This window comes from Zalophus californianus, chromosome 8 (genome assembly GCF_009762305.2).
Source record: "Zalophus californianus isolate mZalCal1 chromosome 8, mZalCal1.pri.v2, whole genome shotgun sequence".
NCBI lineage: Eukaryota > Metazoa > Chordata > Mammalia > Carnivora > Otariidae > Zalophus > Zalophus californianus.
Genome location: NC_045602.1, coordinates 27385725 through 27407011, shown reverse-complemented (window position 1 = coordinate 27407011; position 21287 = coordinate 27385725). Strand labels below are relative to the sequence as shown.

Sequence of the window (21287 nt, the reverse complement as noted above, 5' to 3'; positions counted from 1 at the left end):
GATGCCCAGCCCTAGAGCGCTGCTGGGCTTCCCGGTCACATTACAAAACAGTTCCCTTGTTATCGACACAATTAGAGAGGGATGAAAAAAAAAAAAAAACCCTCAAACTTTGAAACAAAACACCAGAACTGAATCAATACGACACTAATGAACAAGCATATTTCTAAGAACTTCTTGGCATGTTGAGAGTCTTAAAAAATCTGTCACCGGCTCAGAGCACTTCATAAAACGTACGCTTCCAATGCCCCCCTCCTCTGTTTTTTTTTTTCCCCTTAAGAAGAATCTCAACTTGGGGCGCCTGGGTGGCTCAGTCGATAAGCTTTTGCCTTCGGCTCAGGTCATGATCCTGGGGTGCTGGGATCGAGCCCAGCATCAGGCTCCCTGCTCGGCAGGAAGCCTGCTTCTCCCTCTCCCACTCCCCCTGCTTGTGTTCCTGCTCTCACTATCTCTCTCTCTCTCTCTCTCTGTCAAATAAATAAATAAAACCTTTGAAAAAAATCTCAACTCAAAAGTTCAACATAAACTTTTAAAATTTAGTGTAACTGCTGGAAGCTCTGCTGTGGATCATCAGGGAACAGAACTGTAAGGGTATGGGGGCAGGTGTGTCAACCTTGAGAAAGTGGCCCAGGTCCCATCTACAAGAGGCGTTTGGTCTTCCTATAACCACCAAGGCCTTGGCAGGAACAGGACAGGAGAGGGCAGGACAGGAAACGATCACTGGCTCCACCAGATCAGCTTTGGCAGAGATGAAAGCCCCACATAGCCACGTGGTCTGAGCCAGGGAGGTCAGCCAAGTTAGGAAGGGGCTGGCAGGGTTAAGCAAAGGCTAGCAGGGAGAAGAATGGGGCTTACAGTTGTCAAATATAAAGACCCATCTCCTCTCCTGGTAAACCATGGGAGGTCTGAAGAGGTTGAGAGGAAGGGGCCTGCAATCAGACTAACCCAATGAGGTCAGGAAGGGCCTAGGCAAACAGGTCTTACTCTGTGTACCCATCCTGAGGCCACCCGTGCAAGAAAAGCCACGTGGCTCTCCACCGATACTTTTGTCGGCTAAGCCCAGACTCCACACCTGAAGGGTCACTCTGCCTTTCTCTGTCTCAACCTCTGAAAAGTCCTCCAAACAGTTTCCAGTGTCATCTTTCCAAAGACGAATCTGATGACATCACTCAACCAATTAAAAACCTTCCATGATTCCCACAGTCTGAAGACGGCAAACTCCCTGGGATGATATACAGGGTTCTCCCTACCCTGCCTCAGAGCAGATGACTTTCCCTCTGCCCCCCTCCACCTCTCTACATCTAGCCTTCGGGCACACTAAGACTGTTTATTTTCTGAACAAATGTCTTTCCGAGAGCTGTCTCCTTCCTCTGCTGAGCCCCATACCCACCCCTCCTTTTCCCTTTGCCTGGAGAAACTTTACCCGGTGAACTCCAGCTCTGAAAGGCCGTCATGGCGTAGCCTCCTGTCTCCTCAGCTTCAGTGAGCTCCTCCTTTCTCTTCCCCACACTACACAGATCCACCGCCTCCGCTACGCTTTTTAATTAAATGCAGATGTATCTTGTGTATCTTTATATCCCAATACACAGTGCCCATGCTCAATAAATTGTGAACGAAGGAAGGAACAAACAATCCAAGGAACTAAGAAACAACCCAGCTGCAGTCCATCCAGACAAGCAGTGGCTCTGTGAAAACCAGGAAAAGGTAGCAAACGCACCCAGGCTAGTGAGTGCAACACGGTGACAGAGTCTGGGCAGGTGGTGACCCTTAGAAGGGCAGGGGATGCCAGGCACCTGGCAGGCCTCCGGGTCCAGGCAGACAGCATTCTGAGGGAGGCTCTAAGTGACTACAGGTCCGAAATCGTAAAACAAAGCCAGAAAAGACCCAGCACAGTTCATGAAGGTTTAGTTCCACCTAGTTCTGAAGTCCTTAGGTTTTTGTGTTTTTTTCGTAAGATTTTGACAGGATGTTGTGTCAAAACTGTCTACTCTCGAAGACAGTAAATGATGGGGGTTTGGGGGGTGGGGGGGAGAGGCAGGGAGACGGGGAGGAAAGTGAACACACCAACAAATAAGAACCTGACAGAAGAAAAGCATGCAGTGGCTGGGTTCAGGTCGTTCCCGGACTCCTTCGGCTCAGTCACAGAAGGCTTACATCTGAAAGAGGAAGCAGGAAGAAGGAAGAGAGAACTGTGCTACAGGTCTAAGACTGGAAACCAGCGATGATGCTGAGAACACAGAGGTCTGTCTCCACTGCTGCATTCTGCTGCCAGGGTGCCTCCTGTTTATTTCCAGTTTTAACAAGACACCAGTGTACCTCAGATGTAGATCATTCTTGTACCAGACTCTTCAGGTTCTTCTCTTCATCAAGTAAAACTTTCAACACTTGCTGATTTTATATGCTCAAAATTTTAGTAGCAGTTAAAATCCAATTTTCACCTCAGATTCCTAGAATGTTTTATTTGGTAGGGTAAAAATAAATCATCTCTCTCTACCAGGCCTCAGAAAAGGTACAAGATTTTCATTACAGGATTCGGGCTGCTTTATCCCATGGCTTTGTTTTTGCAGGTCCAAGGCCAAGAGCAGCACAAACCATCCAAATCGATTAAATAAATGACGGTGTAGGTGGTACCACGAAACTGTGTGTTCTTCTCAAAATTGGGCCTGCACAAGATAACAATAGGCTGCGAGGGGATGAAGTCAGGCTTATAACAAGGCGCAAAGTCTCACACATGCCCCTTGAGGTAGTTAATTATGAAGAGGCTTCCACGCGAGCCAGGAAAGGCTGAGAGATCTTTGTGGCCACAGGCAGGCTCTCACACAAGAGATTACACCCCCCACCATGAGATCTGACGTGGATGTAGGAAGTAGCCAGAGGAAAAAGAAGGGGCAAGAGGATCTTTTCTCCTCCACACTCAAGGTCACTTTGGGGAGAATCACGAAGAACAGGAGGAGTTAGCCTTCAGAATGCCCTTCTCTACGACTAGTGGATTCTGCTTCTTCAGGAGACACCATCCCAAGGACCCAAAACGGGCTCTGCCCAACTGCATTTTTATGCCCAGATTGAGGTGATTTTTGACAAGTTGAAAACACAAATGGAATTTCTCCTATGTGACTCATTCACCACATTTTCAGAGAAAGCCTGTCTCTCATTTCAAGGCATCTCTTATGTATAAGCCATCCAGAAGAAATGTACTAAAAAATTTACAACCAATATTTAGCTATCTCAAGCCAGAAAGAAAAATCTATCCCGTCAAATGAGCGTTGTGCTGGAGCTCCTCAGAAAGCTCACCCACCCTTGGGCTGCACACCGGGGACACTGTCACTCCACACGTCCATGCTAGGTTCGGCGAAAGCACGACCCACCTAGAGCAGCAAGCAGAACAGCGCTGGTTCTGGTAACCAGGTCCTGTGAGCGACAAGCAAAGAAAGGAGAGGCGAGACTCTCCTTCTCTTCATGGTATGACCATGATGGCGGAGTTGAGATATGTTAAGCAAGGCTGTTGGCCGAAGCCAGGTGCGTGATAAAGGGATGAGCAGGACCAAAGGCCACAAATCAAAGGAAGAGAGGACTTATGTCAACCAGCAGGAAACCTTTTTGACAGTGAATGCTCCTCAGCAATGGAAGATGCTGACATCTTCACTGGGAGCGGAAGCTGGAGGACCACCCGGCAGGAATGTCCAGGATATGAAGTGGGTGAGTTCTATGGTTTCTGCCAGGTCTGGGGTTCTGTGTTCAATACCTACTGATAGGTCACAGTACTTGGTTTAGAAAAGGCAAATTACGAGACACCGGAGCCAACCTGAAGAACCTCTGTTGCTCTCACATCTGCGTCCAGGACTGTGTCTGGGTAGATGCACTCCTAACCATCTTTTTTAAAGTCTTCCTTCCTTCCTCACATCAGTCTCTCCAGAGATGCTCACCCCAGGCTGAGCTTCCTCCTACAGGACTTATGTAAACTAGACAGAAAAGAGAAAAACAAAGAGCTACTCCCATCCCCAATCCACCAGTGCACTGGCCATGAGTCTTCGAAGACTGAGTGCAAGAAAATAATTCAGCGACCTTTCCTCCCTTCCTGTGTCAGCACTATGCCTCCAAAGGTAAAGCTATTCAAGAATTGTTACAATTGCTCCATGAATAGCTGTGTTTTACCTTTTATAACACAAAATTATCACACGCGATAGCACGAAAACCTTTAATTTTTAAAGTAACTGTTAAGAATAAACAGATTGTGGAATAATGTACTTTTCTAAATCTTGACCTGGTTGAGAAAACTTCAGACTGCAACCTCAGTTTTAAGGTACTACCATGGCACTTTCCTGAAACTCAGAGTTAAGCTGTGATTGCTGTTGTTTTTAGATCTCCCTATAAATACACGAGCAGGAATGATAGTTCAAAACTTATCATTTGGCAACCAAGGCCTGTCATTTTTGTCAGTTAAAAACTCACCACTGGAGATGCTCCAGAGATGAATGGTAATTTGAGGAGGTTGTGATAAATATCGGAGTATGGCTTCCTAAGATTGAATTTTCATGCCTTAAAATTACTAGTACCTACAGCACCCTCATTCTAAGAGTGTTTGCTGTGTTTTGACAGGATCTGGGGAAGGAAGATCCAGTCGTGGGTAAAAGAAGAGGGTGCTGGATTATAATTAGCAAACCTGGATCTAAATCCCCACTCTCTCTCAAGAGCAGTGAGATGTTCACCAGACTGTCCAGACTCTCTGGGCTAATAATGGGACAATGGGACAATAATCCCAACAGCAAAGGATTGTGGCGAGATTAAATGATATGTGTCTGAGAAGGGCTGCCCTATCCCTTCAGCCCCTGTGCAGGGACTGGAAAAAAGTGACTCTTAAGATGTGTTGTGCATCAGCACATAGCATTCAGTAAACAGAGCATGGGCTGAATCCTTGTCTGCCCTCTCAGCTGGTGTCCCATGTTGAGTACGACCTAGAAAATGTTCAAGAGCTGGCTATCTGTTAGCTTCCTGGCATACATTTATTAAAATGGTTCAGATATTCCACGAGTAAAAGGGCCACTCAATGGAGATGGCCACCATGTCAAGGACCTACTATTTAGTTTTCCTATTTAATACATTTTAAAATGACAATATCAAAATACTCTTGGGAATTATCCTTTATCACACGTACAGAACTCGTTTTACTTTGTGATCAGGAACCATTCTACAATAAAGCATAAAATACTGAGTTTAAATAAAAAAATGTTTTCCCGAAGAGGATAAGGCACTGGAGCCAAAAAAACAAATACAACTTAAAATGTTGAAGTGATACAGATTTTTTAAATGCACTAAAGTAAAACATGAAAGAACAGAGAAGGCTGACTCACTGCAACTCTTGCAAGAGTATGCAGGACTGTGTTTAGGCAAGAGCTGAAACAAGACAGTGACTCAACCGCTGGACTGGAGAGACAGATTCCAAAGAGATGGAGCAGCTCTAGCTAAGCCCAAGACTGACCACCAACTGGGAGAGGACCCAGGGGCAGGTGGGTGGGAGGGGAAGGGTGGAGGAAGGCAGGCCAAAGACAGAGGAACAGAGAGAGTGGGTGGGGAAAGTCAGAGAATTAAGCAGAGCTGAGCCATGGAGAATTTTCCAAATTTGGGATTCAGTTTGTGGTTAGGTACCAAAATTAATCAGGAGATAGTTCCTTTTCCCAAAGCAAGAAGTTCTGGATTGCTTCCAGGGAAATATCTGGCATCTTTGAAGCAATGGCAAACACAGAAATATTGATAAAGAGGAGGAGAAAGAGAAGGAAAAAACTGTTTTTGTATAAGTATAGTTTTCTACATCTGCAACTTCCCCTCAAGAGTAAAAAGGAATTATCAGCATAGAGTATATTGTTCATGGGGGAAGGAATTACATTTAAAGTCAACATGAAAGGTTATCAGAGGACCAAAAAAAAAACCAAAATTGGATAATTATGAAAGGACTAGTAGCAATACTTCTCCTCAGGGAAAGAGCACAAGGGAGGTTTTATTTTTTAAAAAGATTTTATTTATTTATGTGAGAGAGAGAGATCTCGTGCATGTGCCCATGAGCGGGGTGAGGGGCAGAGGGAGAAGCAGACTCCCCGCTGAGCAGGGAGCCTGATGCAGGGCCCCATCCAGGCACTCCAGGATCATGACTTGAGCCAAAGGCAGACGCTCAACCAACTGAGCCACCCAGGTGCCCCACAAGGGAGTTTTTAAGTTCAGCACAAAACGAGCTCTTTCCCCAACAAATGCTATCCCCCACAAAGCACACACCCAGGCATCTCTGTGTCCGTTAGAACTGGTTCTCTCTGAAGGTGAAATTGACCTTTCCACACAATCACAGTCCCTGTGGACCAAGTGAGAAGTAGTATAATGATGATCCATAACAGAGTAAATGGTAAGAGCACACCTTTTGATGTTGGACCAACACGAGTCGGTGTTGGCTGACTTGACCAGTTACCACATATATTATTATCACGGGCAAAACTCTCAACCTCTCATTGCCTATACTCTCCTCTATAAAACATAACTAAAAATGCCCATTTTCACAGAGCTCTCAAGAGGACTGAGACAATACCTATGAGACAGATGGCCGGCATGCACTAGGCTCACAGTGTTAGATCCCTTTCTCCAGGACCCTCACCTGGAAACCAGGGTTGATTTAACAAAGGACTAAGTAACCTAACGATTATTCAGTATACAATGTCCCAGATTCAATGTATCAAGAAAAGAGATATAAAAATCATTTAGATAAAGAAATGTGAAAAGAAGGGGTGCCTGGGTGGCTCAGTCGTTAAGCGTCTGCCTTCGGCTCAGGTCATGATCCCAGCGACCTGGGATCGAGCCCCGAGTCAGGCTCCCTGCTCCGCGGGAGGCCTGCTTCTCCCTCTCCCACTCCCCCTGCTTGTGTTCCCTCTCTTACTGTCTGTCTCTCTCTCTGTCAAATAAATAAATAAAATCTTTAAAAAAAAGAAATGTGAAACAAAAAAGACATTACAATTTTGCTAAAAATGTTCAGGTTTTCACAAAAGTGCTCTGGCTAGTGAAAAAATAAATGCTCAAAGAATAAATGCTATGGAAGATTTCTAACTGTATGGGTTTCATTTTAATTCTCCTCAAGAAACACAACATGATGTCACTGAATTACATAATTCAACCAGTTAATATCAATGTTCCCCAAGTAGCAAATTTCACTTTGGGGACATCCAGATCCTTTTGGTCACCCATCATGTCTTGGTGCCAAAAGATCAAGACCATGAAGCCATAATAGCAGAGCCCACTCTGCACCTCTTTCCTACAAGCACCCAGGGCTTAGTCATAAAACACTGCGGAACATGGAACTCACTAAAACAGGTCCCAGAAATATATCTGTCCTTCTAGGTTCAGCTGGTGTTATACACTGAATATGTGCCTCATCCCCCAAATCTCTATGCTGAAACCCTGAGCTCTAATGTGATAACATAGGGAGGTGGGGCCTTTGGGAAGTAATTAGGTTTATTTTTATTTTTTTTCCATATTCATATAACTTTTATTACAGTATATTGTTAAAATTGCTAATCTCTTACTATGCCTAACTTACTTCTTTTTAATTAATTTTGTTTCAAATTTTTATTTAAATTCTAGTTAGTTAACATACAGTGGAATACTGGTTTCAGGAGTAGAATTTAGCGACTCATCACTTACATATAACAGTGCCCATCATAAGTGGCATTTAGTGCCCTCCTTAATATCCATCGCCCATTGACACCATCCCCCGCCCACTTCCCCTCTATCAACCCTCAGTCTGTTCTCTATAGGGGAAGTAATTAGGCTTAAATGAAGTCATGAGAGCGGAGCCGCCATGATGGGATTAGTGTCCTTAGAAGGAGGGGAATGAAGACAGAGCACAGATTCCCTCTCTCTCTACCACATGAGCACATCAAGAAGGTGGGTGTCTGGACACCAGGAAAACAGCCCCACCAGGAACTGAATCTGTGAGCATCTCTATCTGACTTCCAGTCTCCCCCACTGTAAGAAAGTAAGTTTTGGTTGTGTAAGCTACCCAGACTATGGTATTTTGTTATGGCAGCCTGAGCCAATGTATACAGATAGCAATGGTTTCTTGTGAATACTCCATGTCCAAAAGAGATGGCCTAAGAGCCAGGATAAAATAGTACAAAGAACACTGAAGTAGGAACCACAAAGCTCAGTTCTAGTCCTCACCAACCGCAAAGTCAATACCAGACGTGAAGCAAACTAATTCACTTCTCTGGACTTTAGCTTCCTCATCAACAAAGCTTTAAGGATGCTAATCCTCAATGATGTGCCTACATTCTATGATTTTAGAAAGGCTCCCGTGCAGAGGTAGAGAATAACCAGGGAGCTAAGAGTGGAATGGTTTGCCGTGTCAGGGAAATCCTATGAAGGTCATTGTTCCTTAAACATCCCGTCTGGCCAGATGGATACAGGACATTACATGATGCCGCCTATTCACCAGTCCTAACATCACACCCTGGCCTAGATCAGTGTGATCAGTGATAATCAGGATGGGTCTCCTCTTTCTTGACCCTACTTCATGCTCACTCCTTTCCTGATAGCCAGTATTCACAAAAAAAGGCAGCTCTGTCTTCCTGAAAATAGTCTCAGCTCTTAAACAGCTATTTTCTAGATTAGAGTAATTATAATGAATTGCATTATGATTATCAAGAGGCAAAGTATCAGAAATTATTCTGGAGATGCAGATTTTGCATATCTTCAGCTGTGACCCATTATAAAGTCACATTATGACTGATCAACCCATACTGCATGGGTGTCCCGTAAATTATCCCACCTATGCAGTTGAGATGTTCATCTCCATCCAGAGCTAGAAGATCTTATTCCAACATTCTGGCACAAAACTGAGGTTTTCTGGCAAACAGAAGCTATACCCTCAGTACTCTAAATTTGGTTGAGGAATGTGAATCCCTTTTTTGGAAATCCTGGACTTCTTTTTGTGAAAACCAGAATGAGGTCCCTTACGGGGAAAGTTCTAACTGTATATAATGGGGTGGATTCATCCAAACTTCTGTCACAGCTCTTCTTTATTCCTATCATCAATCTTTTTCACTATGATATAAGCACATCTCCACTCCGGCAAAGTGACTTCTGCCCATCTTCCAAGCAAAACGGAGTTCCTGTAGCCTCTGGACCAACCATGGCCCCAAACTAAACTGGGAAGACCTCAGGAGAGCTCTTCAGTGTCCATGCACTAGAACATTAAATATGTTTATTTCTATGTGCCAGTAAGAAAGAGGGTCCAAATATCTAAGCCTATCATTAATGCAACTAGAGCAACATATTTGATCAACTTGTCCTAAAAGGACTATACTGTACTATAGAGCACTGGCGGCGTAACAGGCATTGTCTCATAAGAAGAGGAAAACGCTTAAATACTTCCAGATTTTCTAAAAGAACTTGTAAAAAATTTGCTTTGGCTTGAGCAGAACATTCTTTATAGGCAAGGTTTTTTTTTTTTTTTAATCCACCCAGCTTTCTTTTATTAGAGTAATTAAAACAATGTTAGGCATTTGGGGTATCTGATACAACCATAATCCTCTGATATTTCAGGCTATTGATTTTACAAAATATCTACTGTGACTAGGGCATTAACTGCTGGAAACGTATCCACATTGATTTCTGACAGTGTATTTGTTTAAAGCCTGCTGAAGCCAAACCATGGGCTTCAAGGAATTCCAGACAACTACTTTAGTTTATGAAATGGTATTTTAAAAGTTACACGAAGGCAGAAATGGTTTTAAAAAGTAACATACAAAGGGGAAAAAAAATTCTTAAGCATGAAACTTCTGATTCTGCTTGACATCTTTTCTAAAGAAACAATTAAATTTGGGATATTTTCTCCATCTCTACCATGATTTGAGCATTTCAACAGTCATGATATATGTATCTTGCTATTCTTACATTGTGAAAAGAATAAGTATTGTCATGATTATATTCTGACATCATAATTCCCGTTAGTCTGTCCTTGCAGCAAAACAACACAAATCACATCATAAATCCTAGCACTCGATGGTGAGAACATGAAATTTATTCAAAGTTCCATTACCAAGGATGTAACTAAAAAGACAGACTCGTGTTGAGGGGGAAATAAAGAGGGGCATACAGACATAGTTGTTATTACCATGACAACCGGATCACTCCCAAAATGATGACCATAAAGGCCTCTTTTCCCCAATGCTTCTTTCTACAACTGTATTGAGGGAAATTTTCTATATTAAGCTTCAGTGCTTCTCAGGTTCTTTTTTGTCTATGTAGAGATCCTGCAAGGAACAAAAAACATTTTGGGCCTCATACCACTGTGCAAATTTTAACACGTGCCTCATCTGGTTACGCTCCCAGGTTTTCTGTGCCTTATCCAAGTACACAGAACTCAAAACTAATAATTACCTGTGGTTTGGTTGCAAATAGTGTAGAAAAACTAAATGCCACAAATCATATTAATAGGTTTCTTTAGTTCCCTGGGAGCAGGAAACCAGGTCTGTCTTGACCACACTCTGCCGCTTGTGGCAGGAACATTCACTGCTCACCAAAGAACCACTTGTCCCAGCTTCCCTGCATATGACGGCTTCCTAACTACCATCGGTCAGCTCAGACTGGTGTTAAGAAAATATCATAGACTGGGGGGCTTAAATAACAGAAGTCCATTTTCCCATAGCTCTATAGGCTTAAAGGGCAAGATGTATGAGCATGGCCAGTTCCAGTGAGGTCCTTCTTCCTGGCCTGTAGGAGGCTGCCATCTTGCTGTGTCCACATATGGCAGAGAACTGGAGTCAGGAGTTCTCGGGTATCACTTCTTAAAAGGACACTAATTCTGTCATGTCAAGGCTCCACCTTTATAATCTCACTGAATCTTAATTACCTCCTTATTGACTCTATCTCCAAATAAAGTCACGTTGGAGTTTGAGATTTCAACATATGTTTTGGGAGGGCCACAACTGAGTCCATAGCCCTGACAGGCAGGGCCAAGTGACTCATTCTGAACAAGGGTTGTAGGTAAAAGAGTGTCCCTTGCAGCACCTCTTTCTCCCCATTGTAGGAATTAAGGAGGCCACATATTCCAGATAGCAAGCATTAACATGGTGGAAGCCCATGAGCCAGAAGCTCAGAGATCTAGCACAGAGCTCTCAGCAAAATGCAAGCTTTCGTTATGTTAATTTAGGACGACCACACAACCTAGCTGAACCTAATAACGTATTTACTGACTATTCCTCTCTGCCCAGCACTAAGCTCAATTCCTAAATGGCCCTGCCCTCACAAGAAGCACAGTCTTGTGGGGAAAAGAGGATCAAAAACAACGATTTGAAGATAATTACATTCAAAATGGTCTGATTGGATTCCAAATGCAGTAAGAGTTCAGGGAGGAGAGAGAGAACGTGCGCTGAAGGATTGGAAGGCTTTTTGGAGGAGCCAGCACTGGAGTGGAGGCTCTTGGGTCAGCTGGATTTGGGAGATCATTGTAGGTCTTGATGTATTTGATGTTGGTGCAGTTTGCTCTGTCCTCAGATCCTGTGCATATGTAACTCTTAGTGGCACGTAAGACCATGGTGGAAAAGAAGAAAGATGTCAAAATTATCACAGTCAGAGGACTGCAGGGCTAAAAGAGGCCATGGTAGTCTTCTCAGTCAAAGTTATTTGAAAAATGAACAAAACCAAGGGCCAGAGATATGGCGAGCTTGCAAAACAGAGAAAGATCTATGGACCTGGAAACCCCAACAGAGCTAGTCCCTACTTCTGAGCCTCGGGTTTCACATAAGTAAATGGGAGACAAAAATACCAACTTTTCCTTGTGTTTTAAAGGTCAAGTAAGGTCATAAATGTCAACATTCTCTATCAGCTATCAATTTTATACAAATGCACTGTCTTACTAGGATGCCTGCCCCTAAGCCCCAGAACGTTCATACCATTTTCTGAACAACTCCATTAAAGCCTGAACATTCTAAACCAGACCTCTTCAAAGTGTCATCTTGAAAGCACTGCTGTTTTCATTCAAAATATTTAGAGCTCCTCTGTCTCGATTTCAGAATTCTCTTCAGGGCTGAAGACATACTATTTTAAGTATCCTCAATGGTGCAAATCCTTGCTTGCTGGAGGCTGAATCGACCATTGGAAGCCTTCGATCCATTGAGACTATAGCAAATGAGTGAGCTGCAGAAGATCAAAGACAGACTAATTTTCTTATGCAGCTCATAAATGGATTCTGAAACAACTACTTCAAAATAGAAATTGCAAGTCTGTTTGCACAACAGCATCACTAGAATAAAGACACAGTCCCTTAAGCAAAGACCTCAACGTGACAGAATATTCTATCTTATATATACCTTTTTTGATATATAAAAGGAGACAACAGGAGAAAAAAAAATGGAAGGATGAGAAAGAAAAAGAAACCTGTACTATCATCATTGTGGGAGAAGGGGCAGGGCTGTGCAGGGGAGTCATTCTGTAATCTCTCAACACAGGGCAATGTTGCTTTGTTCTCCACAAATTTATGGGTCAGATTCCAGAGGACTGAGGTTTATTTCAATTTTTTTTTTAAGTAAACCAGATGATTCCACTTTGTTTTAGCAAATCTCAATTCTAAGGGATCATGTAGACAAAGCCAAGAACCAACAGACTATGAGCTGCGACTCCTTAAACATTTTTGTAATGTACAGAGCCCAAATCAACCAGCAACTCAAGCCTTGGTCCCTTAAAACTACTTCCAACCTACTCAGAATTGTCATCGTCAAATATCATGACCACAAAATCACGCCACGTTGCCAGTATCTGAACTGACCTAACATGCTTCCATTCTCAACTGCCCCATAATTCATTTCAATGCCTGTTGCTCAGCAAACATGGGAGTCTAATTATTAATAGGATATATTATTTTAGTGAGCCTAGAGGTATAAAACATGGAAATTTGATATTCCATGTCATGATAAAGGCACTTTCATTGCCAATAAAATGAAAATCATCTGAGAGTGGGGGCTTGAGGAGGACCCAGGAAGTGTAAATGTGTCTATGAAACAGGTCAAGCGGTGTGAACACTCAAAGGAGTGAACACTTCTGGACACTGGTAGGCGCCCAGAAGACACTGGCCTGGGTGAAGAATGGTATTAGGCAGTAGGAAGGGTAATGTCTGGGGCATCATCCATTCTCTGAAGGACTCTACTTCAGGTCTAAGAATCTATATTTTGATTATCCTAATGTCTCAGTCCCACATTCAATCCAAGTCAAACTAGCAGTTCTCCCTGCCCCTGGCAGAAGCCCAGTGACATGCAGACATTCTCCCTTTCATGCAGCTCTTTCTCCCTTTGGATCTTATCCCCGTCTTTACGGATCTTTTCAACTCGAAGGAAGAGGGGCCCTGCACGAAGGAGGTCTGGCCGAGGCTGCTGGAACAAGACCAGCCACTGCTGGAGAGCTCCAGGCTCCCATCACTGATATGTGTGGAACACGTTCAGTGATACCTCTGCTGTTGACACAGGTAAGCTTTGGCAAGGGTGGCCATTTTAGAGCCACTGGAGACAACCAGACTCACTAACACTCAATTAAATATTTCTTAGATTATGCCAAAGGACTATTTGAGTGGGATACTGAAGAAAAACCCAGATGTCATAGGAAGTGCCTGGTGTTAATGACTTATTCCACCCGAAGGAGGCCAAACTTCAGTAAATGCAATCAGCACACCCAGTGGGGCTCTCTGCTCACAGAGAAGGCAGATGTCTGGTAGCCCTGGCCCAGCCTTCCCCAGTCACTGCCCGGCAGTACGTCTGCAAGAAGATGAAGCCCAAGTTCACCTGGGATGGCCCTGCCCCTCAAAGCATGTGGCTGGGCAAATGGGGAAGGGGCGAGGGCCACATGCACACCTGTACCCACTGGTGACCCAGCCTGGGACACTCCGTCCCCCTTCCCACAGAAGGGGATAATACATCCGTGAGAGGCCAAGCGTCTTTGGTAAAATGTCTTATCGTTGTTCCTTCTTTAGAAGTCTCAGCTACTTATGTCGCTTGTGGCCTCAGTTGAGGAAAATAACCAATATGAAATGTTACAATGATTCTGGCACGACCCCCATCAGAATATCCTCAACTAGCTATTTCATCTTAGCTTTACGCCTCATTCCAACAATGCACTAACGGTCACAGCAGAGGCGACTCTGTGGAAACTAAAGAACAGATTTCTAAGCAGAACTTAATGTCCCAGACCCTTTAATTGAGCACTAAATTCATTTTCCATCACTGAGAAGAGATTTTCAAAGTCTGTTCTCTGTCTCTATATGTACAGCGGTAACAATCCACATGGGTGTCTATACATCCATCTGTGTTTTTTTTCTGCCATGTGGGACTGACAGGCCTGGTATCTGTTTCCCTACTTTCTCATTGGCTTCTGTGTAGTAGAAACCAAGAACTATTTTTCTTCAAAGTCCTGTCACAGAAGAATTGAGACTTTCAGCCATAATTAGGATAGTTTCCACTTTGATGAGCTCACACTTCCCTGTTAATTTCTCCATGATGTTTACTTAAAAAAAATTTTTTAAACAAAAGTTAAGTGCACCTGTTTGACCCTTCAAAAACTGTGTGTGTGTGTGTGTGTGTGTGTGTGTGTGTGTGTGTGTGTGTGTGTCTTACTACTAAGGTTTAGAGACTGGGGATGTTATTGAATTTGTCTGCCAAAAAAGACCTATTTCCAATTATATCCCCCAATTATTTCTCCAAAGGCCCATTCTGTTTCCATTTTTCCTGTCTAAAGAGAACTGTTAGAACAACTTCTGGAACCTCTAAGAGGATCCCCCAAATAATTCTTGGGTGCTTTAACTCAGTTTTGCCCCAGCTCTTATTATTTGTATGAGCAGGAATTAAAGGAGAGAAAGGCTTTTCCAATAATTTCTGGATTTCACAGCAAGTATTGCTCCTTTCTCTTCTTCCTAATCCACATAAGGATTATTTTTTTTCTACAGAAGGCGTATTAGAGAATTTAATCTTAGAGTTTGTTTCTTATGGGTTTTTTTTTTTTTTTACTTAAGGACATTTTATACTTGTAAACTACAAAAGTGGGCTTGCATGTTGTTTGGTCATCTTTATTTGTGGTAAAGCACTGTACTAAAAATATCTTTTCTGTTTACACCGACTTCAGGTTTCCCAGTATTTCTGTTCTTAGTTAACTCAGGTGTTTATATGTGGAATTTTCTGCTCTTTTGGCATTTGCAATAGGAAGGTCTTGAAGTACTTGAATTTTTTGTCTCGTTTTGTAATGTCTGTGTCTAATTAAGGGGAATGTTCCCATGTTTAACAAAGAGCACATGATTGCACAACTGGGCAATGGCAGACCCAAGCATGGACGCTGGACCCCAAGCCCTACCTACATCATGATTCTAAACACTTCTCAGACAAGGTCTTTGCATACCATCTGGCATCATTAGGTCACTGCAAATGTTTGTTTCCAGCAACTGGGCAACAAAACATACTTAAAACAACCAAAACCTCAAATGCCAAGTAAGTTTCAAATTTAGGTCACTGTTAAGAGAACCAATTTAAAACAAAGGAAACCTGTGTACAATGGAAAAGGTATACATATTCAATGTCCCTGTGATGCAAAAAGAAACTGGAGGGGTATTTTCTGAAATTTGGCCTCTCCTTAGAGATGAAAACTAGCATGGAAATGTTCAAGTTTTAAGCATTTGAAATAACATGAGATTTTCCTAAAAGTAGTTGGTAATTGTAGCCATTGGAGATGTAATTCTAACTTGATCTATACAGGAAGCAAACCCTCCAAAATGTTTTTAAACATATATCACAATTTACTTCAGATAGCACAGATACCTAACTGCCAAAATTATAACTTGCTGACTGCTTCAAATATGATTGACATTCAAGAAACTGATTCCTCTTAGTCACACCATACGTTCCATTATTTTCTATCCTTTTAATACTTTAACATGAATTTAATGATGCCTGTACCCAGCTGATTCAAACAGAAATAAATACTTTATATGATCTAAAGAACAAGAAGTTATTTTTAGGGGGCGCCTGGGTGGCTCAGTTGGTTAAGCGACTGCCTTCGGCTCAGGTCATGATCCTGGAGTCCCAGGATCGAGTCCCACATCGGGCTCCCTACTCAGCAGGGAGTCTGCTTCTCCCTCTGACCCTCTTCCCTCTCGTGCTCTCTATCTCTCATTCTCTCTCTCAAATAAAAAAATAAAATCTTAAAAAAAAAGATAGCATTATTTAAAAATAAAAAGAAATTATTTTTAGGACTCAAAAGATGGAACGTCACTTTCTATAACAGTAAAACAATAGGACGGATTCCTCCCCCCCCCCACTCCACCTCCCGCCCTTGTATCTTGGCACACTCTGTCAAGGTGAAAAACATTGTAAATTTCCAATCGCATTATTTCTGCTCTTTTCTCTTCACGATACAAGCCAAAGAGATGTCCTCTGTTCTCATGAATTTATCACCACTAGATCTATTTGCTGCCTGCTAAATCTTGTCCATTCATCCACTCTCATTCCATCTCTGAAACAACACTGGGTTTCCCAATTGATACACAAGAATACACCATTCTTGATGTCAGTAAAGGATGGGGCTGCTTAAAACAAAGATGTAGTTACTCATCTTCACCTTACAATCCTCCCCCAGGGTCAGTTAATCAATGAGAGTGAGCATTTATCTGATTTCTGAAGCAAGGAATTTCAGAATGGTCCAACTCACCACCATCTTTTTCTTTGCAACAGCCCATAATCAAATCCTGATGCTTGATTCTTCACAAAAGCTCAGAGATTCATCTTTATTTTCAACTTCACTTCTTAGACTGGACCCTGGTCAATTCACAAATGGACCAAGGCCAACTTCTCTTCCCTGGTTTCCTCATGTCTACCATTTCCACATCTACCCACCCCATTCTTTCCTAAGTTGAAACTTTCAAAATTACTTTCTTAAAATTCATAAAATGTATCAAAGTTACAACTTTTAAGTTCAGCTTAAAATTCGATTACTCTAAGTCGAGAAAATGATCATTTTTCTGTTTCTTTTCCTCAAGAAATTTTCAAATACTCTGACATATTCAAAGAATAATACAGTGATCACTTGAATACTCACCTCTGAGTCGACAACAGTCAAAATTTTGCCATATCTCTGTGTAAAATGCATTTGAAAATAAATTATAGACATCACGGCATTTTACCCCTAAAACTTTCAACATTCATCTCTCAAGAATAAGGACACGGTCCTACATAACCCCAACACCATTATCATACCTAAATAATAGTAATTCCAAAATATCATCTAATATCCAGTCCTATTTAGATTTCCCCAATTGTTCCCCAAATGTCCTTTAGAGCCAGGTGTTACATGTGCATGTTTTTCTAACCAGGATTTGATTAAGGTTCATATGTTACATTTGTTATTGTGTCTCTTTGTCTCTTTCTAGAAAAGTTTTTTTTTTCCCCATGAGAGGATTTTTTGAAGAAACCAGGCAATAATATCCTACATTATGAATCCATCTGATGGAGGAGGCAGGTGTGTGATATTTTTAGTTGGCTTCCTCATTCCCTATAAGCTGGAGAGATTAAGGTGTAAGGGCTTGATTAGATTCAGGTTAAACATTTTTGGCAAGAAAACTTCAAGGATGATGTGTAAACTCCATGCTGTATCACGTTGGGAGGCACATCATGTCAGCTGTCGTACTTCTAATGATTCTGACTTTGACTGCCTGGTTAAGGAGGCTTCATGAATATTGTTACCTTGACACCAAGTAGTTTATATTGCACTATGCCTCAGGTGTAAGGGCTTGCTTCACTTATCTGTGCCAACGCATGCCAGGGATCCCAAGCTATTTCACTTCTCTGGTCTTTCCTGACACTCCCTTCTCCATTTCTTGTATTGTTCTCTTCCCTTTGTTTAATTATTCTCCCCCTCTTCTGTGGGAGCTTGCTCTCCTAGCCAGTCATACATTTTCCTCCACCATCCAAGCAGTTCCTGAAATTCTACTGTACAAAGATTCCCTGAATTAAGTACATGATCACAGCTCATGTTGGGTTTTCAACCCCAAGTTTACTGTCTAATTATTAGAATGTGCCATAGAAACAAGGGCAAATTATGCCAAATTTGTTCTGTATATGACCGTTTATGGCAGCACATAAACACAGGTGCTTACTGATGACTCTAAGGCATTCAAAGTCTCAACAGCCAAAATCTGCAGCTTAATAAGTGTTTCAAATGGAGCAAAGCAATGTGCTCTGAGTGAGCATTTACGCAGTTGTTTCTGCAATTCATTCAAAATCTACCTACATCTCCTGGAGTTTTGTTTATAAACTAACCACAGCAAAAAGTACACATATTTTCCAACACCCTTGTAGGATACATCTTATATACTATTGACTATTTACCAATAGCGCATATATTTTTTTAAAGATTTTATTTATTTATTTGAGAAAGAGACAGAGCACAAGCAGGGGGAGGGATAAAGGAAGAGGGAGAAGCAGGCTCCCCGTTGAGCAAGGAGCCCCAACACCAGACTTGATCCCAGGACCCTGGGATCATGACCTGAGCCGAAGGCAGATGTTTAATCAACTGAGTCACCCAAGCACCCCAGTAGTATGTATTTTTAAATGCCTAGATCATCCTAATTACACAAATTAATTGGGCAATCACGGGCACCCAGCAACACTTCTCAGTAACAAGAAGACAAATATACACTGAGAATGTTTTCTGAAAACAGGTCTTATTTTGAAGCTGTGTATTAGTGACTACACATGCAAAATAAATTAAGAACTGAGATCACTGTCTGGATCATTCAGACCAAAAGTCAGAAAAGTATCCAGATAAGGCAAAAGTATTCCACGGAGTTCGAATTATTTGGGTAACTCCAATTATCCAATTCACTTTGACTGTATTGTCCAGCTTAGGCTTAAAAGTAAATAGTTTGTTTTTACCCTTTCTAGTTAGCAGTCATCTCCCTACTATTATACAAAAATTCTAAGTTTGTTAATGCCTCATTTTCTTGCTTTTTAGGCTCTGTGTTCCAACTTGGAAATTAGGGAGAAAGATACTGGGCATGTAGTTTTAAAAGGACCTGCTTTTTCCTTTCTCATGACCAACCCAAGCTGGAATGATTAAACAATGCAAATGGCACCAAAATCATCCTCTCTCTCCAAGGCTAACCCAGGGCAACACTGTGAAGTATGAAGTTTATGTTCTGCCCACTGCCCCCTATCAAAACCTGCCCTTAGCAGGATGCCTGGGTGGCTCAGTCGGTTAAGTGTCTGCCTTCGGCTCAGGTCATGATCCCAGTGTCCTGGGTTAAGTCCTGCATCTGGCACCCTGCTCAGCGGAGAGCCTGCTTCTCCCTCTCCCTCTGCCTGCCACTGCCTATTTGTGCTCTCTCTCTCTCTGTCAAATAAATAAAATCTTTAAAAAAACAAACAAAAAAAAAAAACACCTGCCCTTAGCACAAGAATCCAGTCTTCACTTCTAAGCTAAATTTAAATTGATGATGTTTCTTCTCCAAAAAGCATTTGCTTAAGCCTGGTCTTCAACTGAGCAAAGAAAAGGTGCCCTTCAGTGGGCATATTTCAGGTATCTGCCAGCAGGTGATAAAGGTTGTGTTTGGGCAATCAAGCCTTCCTTGCTTTACTGAAATTACAGGACATAAGCAATCACCTACTTTAAGTTTGACTATCTGGATAGATAAGTATCTTCTAAGCTAATATTTGCAGAGTTCTCTAATGTTTGCAAAGCGGGGCTCATATTACCTTGTCTCATCTTGACAGACCTCCATATGCTTATCTCTACCTTACAGATAAGGAAGCTGGCTTCCTAGCACAGTGCTGGGCCCACGGCTGTAGCCAAGACCTTTAACTCTTATCTGCATGGGTGCTCTTTTCTGTTTGGGTCTATAAAGCAATTTTGTCTTACTGCCCTGGAAGAAAGATTATAATCCTACCATTGACTTGTCCAGTACCTAAAAAGTATTTTCTAGGTTTCTAAAGCAGTAATAATTGATTCTATTACCTACAAATACTTCCCACACACAAAATTTTTTTTTTAGTATTGAGGTAACGACAGCTAAATAATAATACAGTTAGCGCATCTTCTCATGGGGGATCCAAACCACATCAAATGACAAGAGGAGAACCATAGGACAAATTAACATCATTATCATGTGATCCCAAACAAGTAGCACAAAGTAATTGGGGTAGAGGAACCAATATATTTATACTGCCTTTCCTATGTACATTCAACAATGAGTTTTAAAGAAAATTCAGCCTTTCTCCCACTTTATGATATAAATATAGGCCTGAAGTTACATGTAAATTCAATATTAAAATGCATTTCAAACAACTCCTGCATTGCCATTCTAGTTATGAATTTTTATCAGGAGAGAAAAGATGCCAAGTTATTAGTGCACAAAGGGGTCAAATTTCCTCTCTACCTACAACCTGCAAGCTACTGCAGAAAGGCATAAAGGTTTTCAAACATCTTTGCAGAATACATCTCACCGTACCACATCTCATGCCTGACACGTTTCATACACAAATTACCTTAAGTGAAAAAATATATAAGCAGGCAATCATGGACTTCCAGGAACAATTATGAAATGTCACTACTTAATATTATAGACTAAGGTCAGCAAACTTTTACTGTAAAGGGCTTTGCAGACCACACTTTAGGATTTGGCTATCAAATGATCTCACCGACACTACATAATTTTATCATCAATAGTATGAAAGCAAGGATAGACATACGTAAATGAATGGATGTGTCTGTGTTCCAGTAAAACTTTATTTACAAAAACAGGCCCATGGGTCAGTTTGCCAACCCCTTCGGTAGAAGATCATTTTACCAAGTCTGGCTTTCCTACTAATACGAGACCATATCTAGAATGTGTTCCTAACATGGGCTAGACAGTGTTGCTTACCTGTGACCCGATGGTTTCCTGGAAGCACCGGCCAAGCTGTGTCTTAGCGGCCACGGGATAGACATGGGGGATGACTTGCTGGTGAGAGTATGTGGAATGTACTGTCTGGGTCTTCTGGACAGGAAGCCCTTGGTAAGAGATTTGGGATTGGCCCGGTTGAGCTTCCTTTGCCTTCTGGCCTGTTGGGCCATCGATTCTTGAAACCTGATGTATCTGGACTGAAGCCTCAGGAGGGTGCTTCACATGGATATTGACTATGTTGGGAGGAAATTTCACTAAAAGAGATCAGGAGAAAAACTTAGTCATGAATAATTAACATGCGAGTCAGCATGAGAGCAAAGAGTACATACACACGTATGTATTTATAGGC

At 42.0% G+C, this 21287-nt stretch overlaps 1 protein-coding gene across 9 annotated transcripts in view; it reads right to left on the bottom strand.

Moving 5' to 3' along the window:
- LTBP1 (latent transforming growth factor beta binding protein 1) overlaps positions 1 to 21287 on the bottom strand; it is a 388182-nt gene that overhangs the window by 165466 nt on the left and 201429 nt on the right. For all 9 annotated transcript variants that reach the window (XM_027621433.2, XM_027621430.2, XM_027621432.2 and 6 more), the window contains one exon: positions 20918 to 21192. In XM_027621433.2, coding sequence (XP_027477234.2) covers positions 20918 to 21192 — 275 coding nt within the window. The remainder of the gene's footprint in view (positions 1 to 20917; positions 21193 to 21287) is intronic.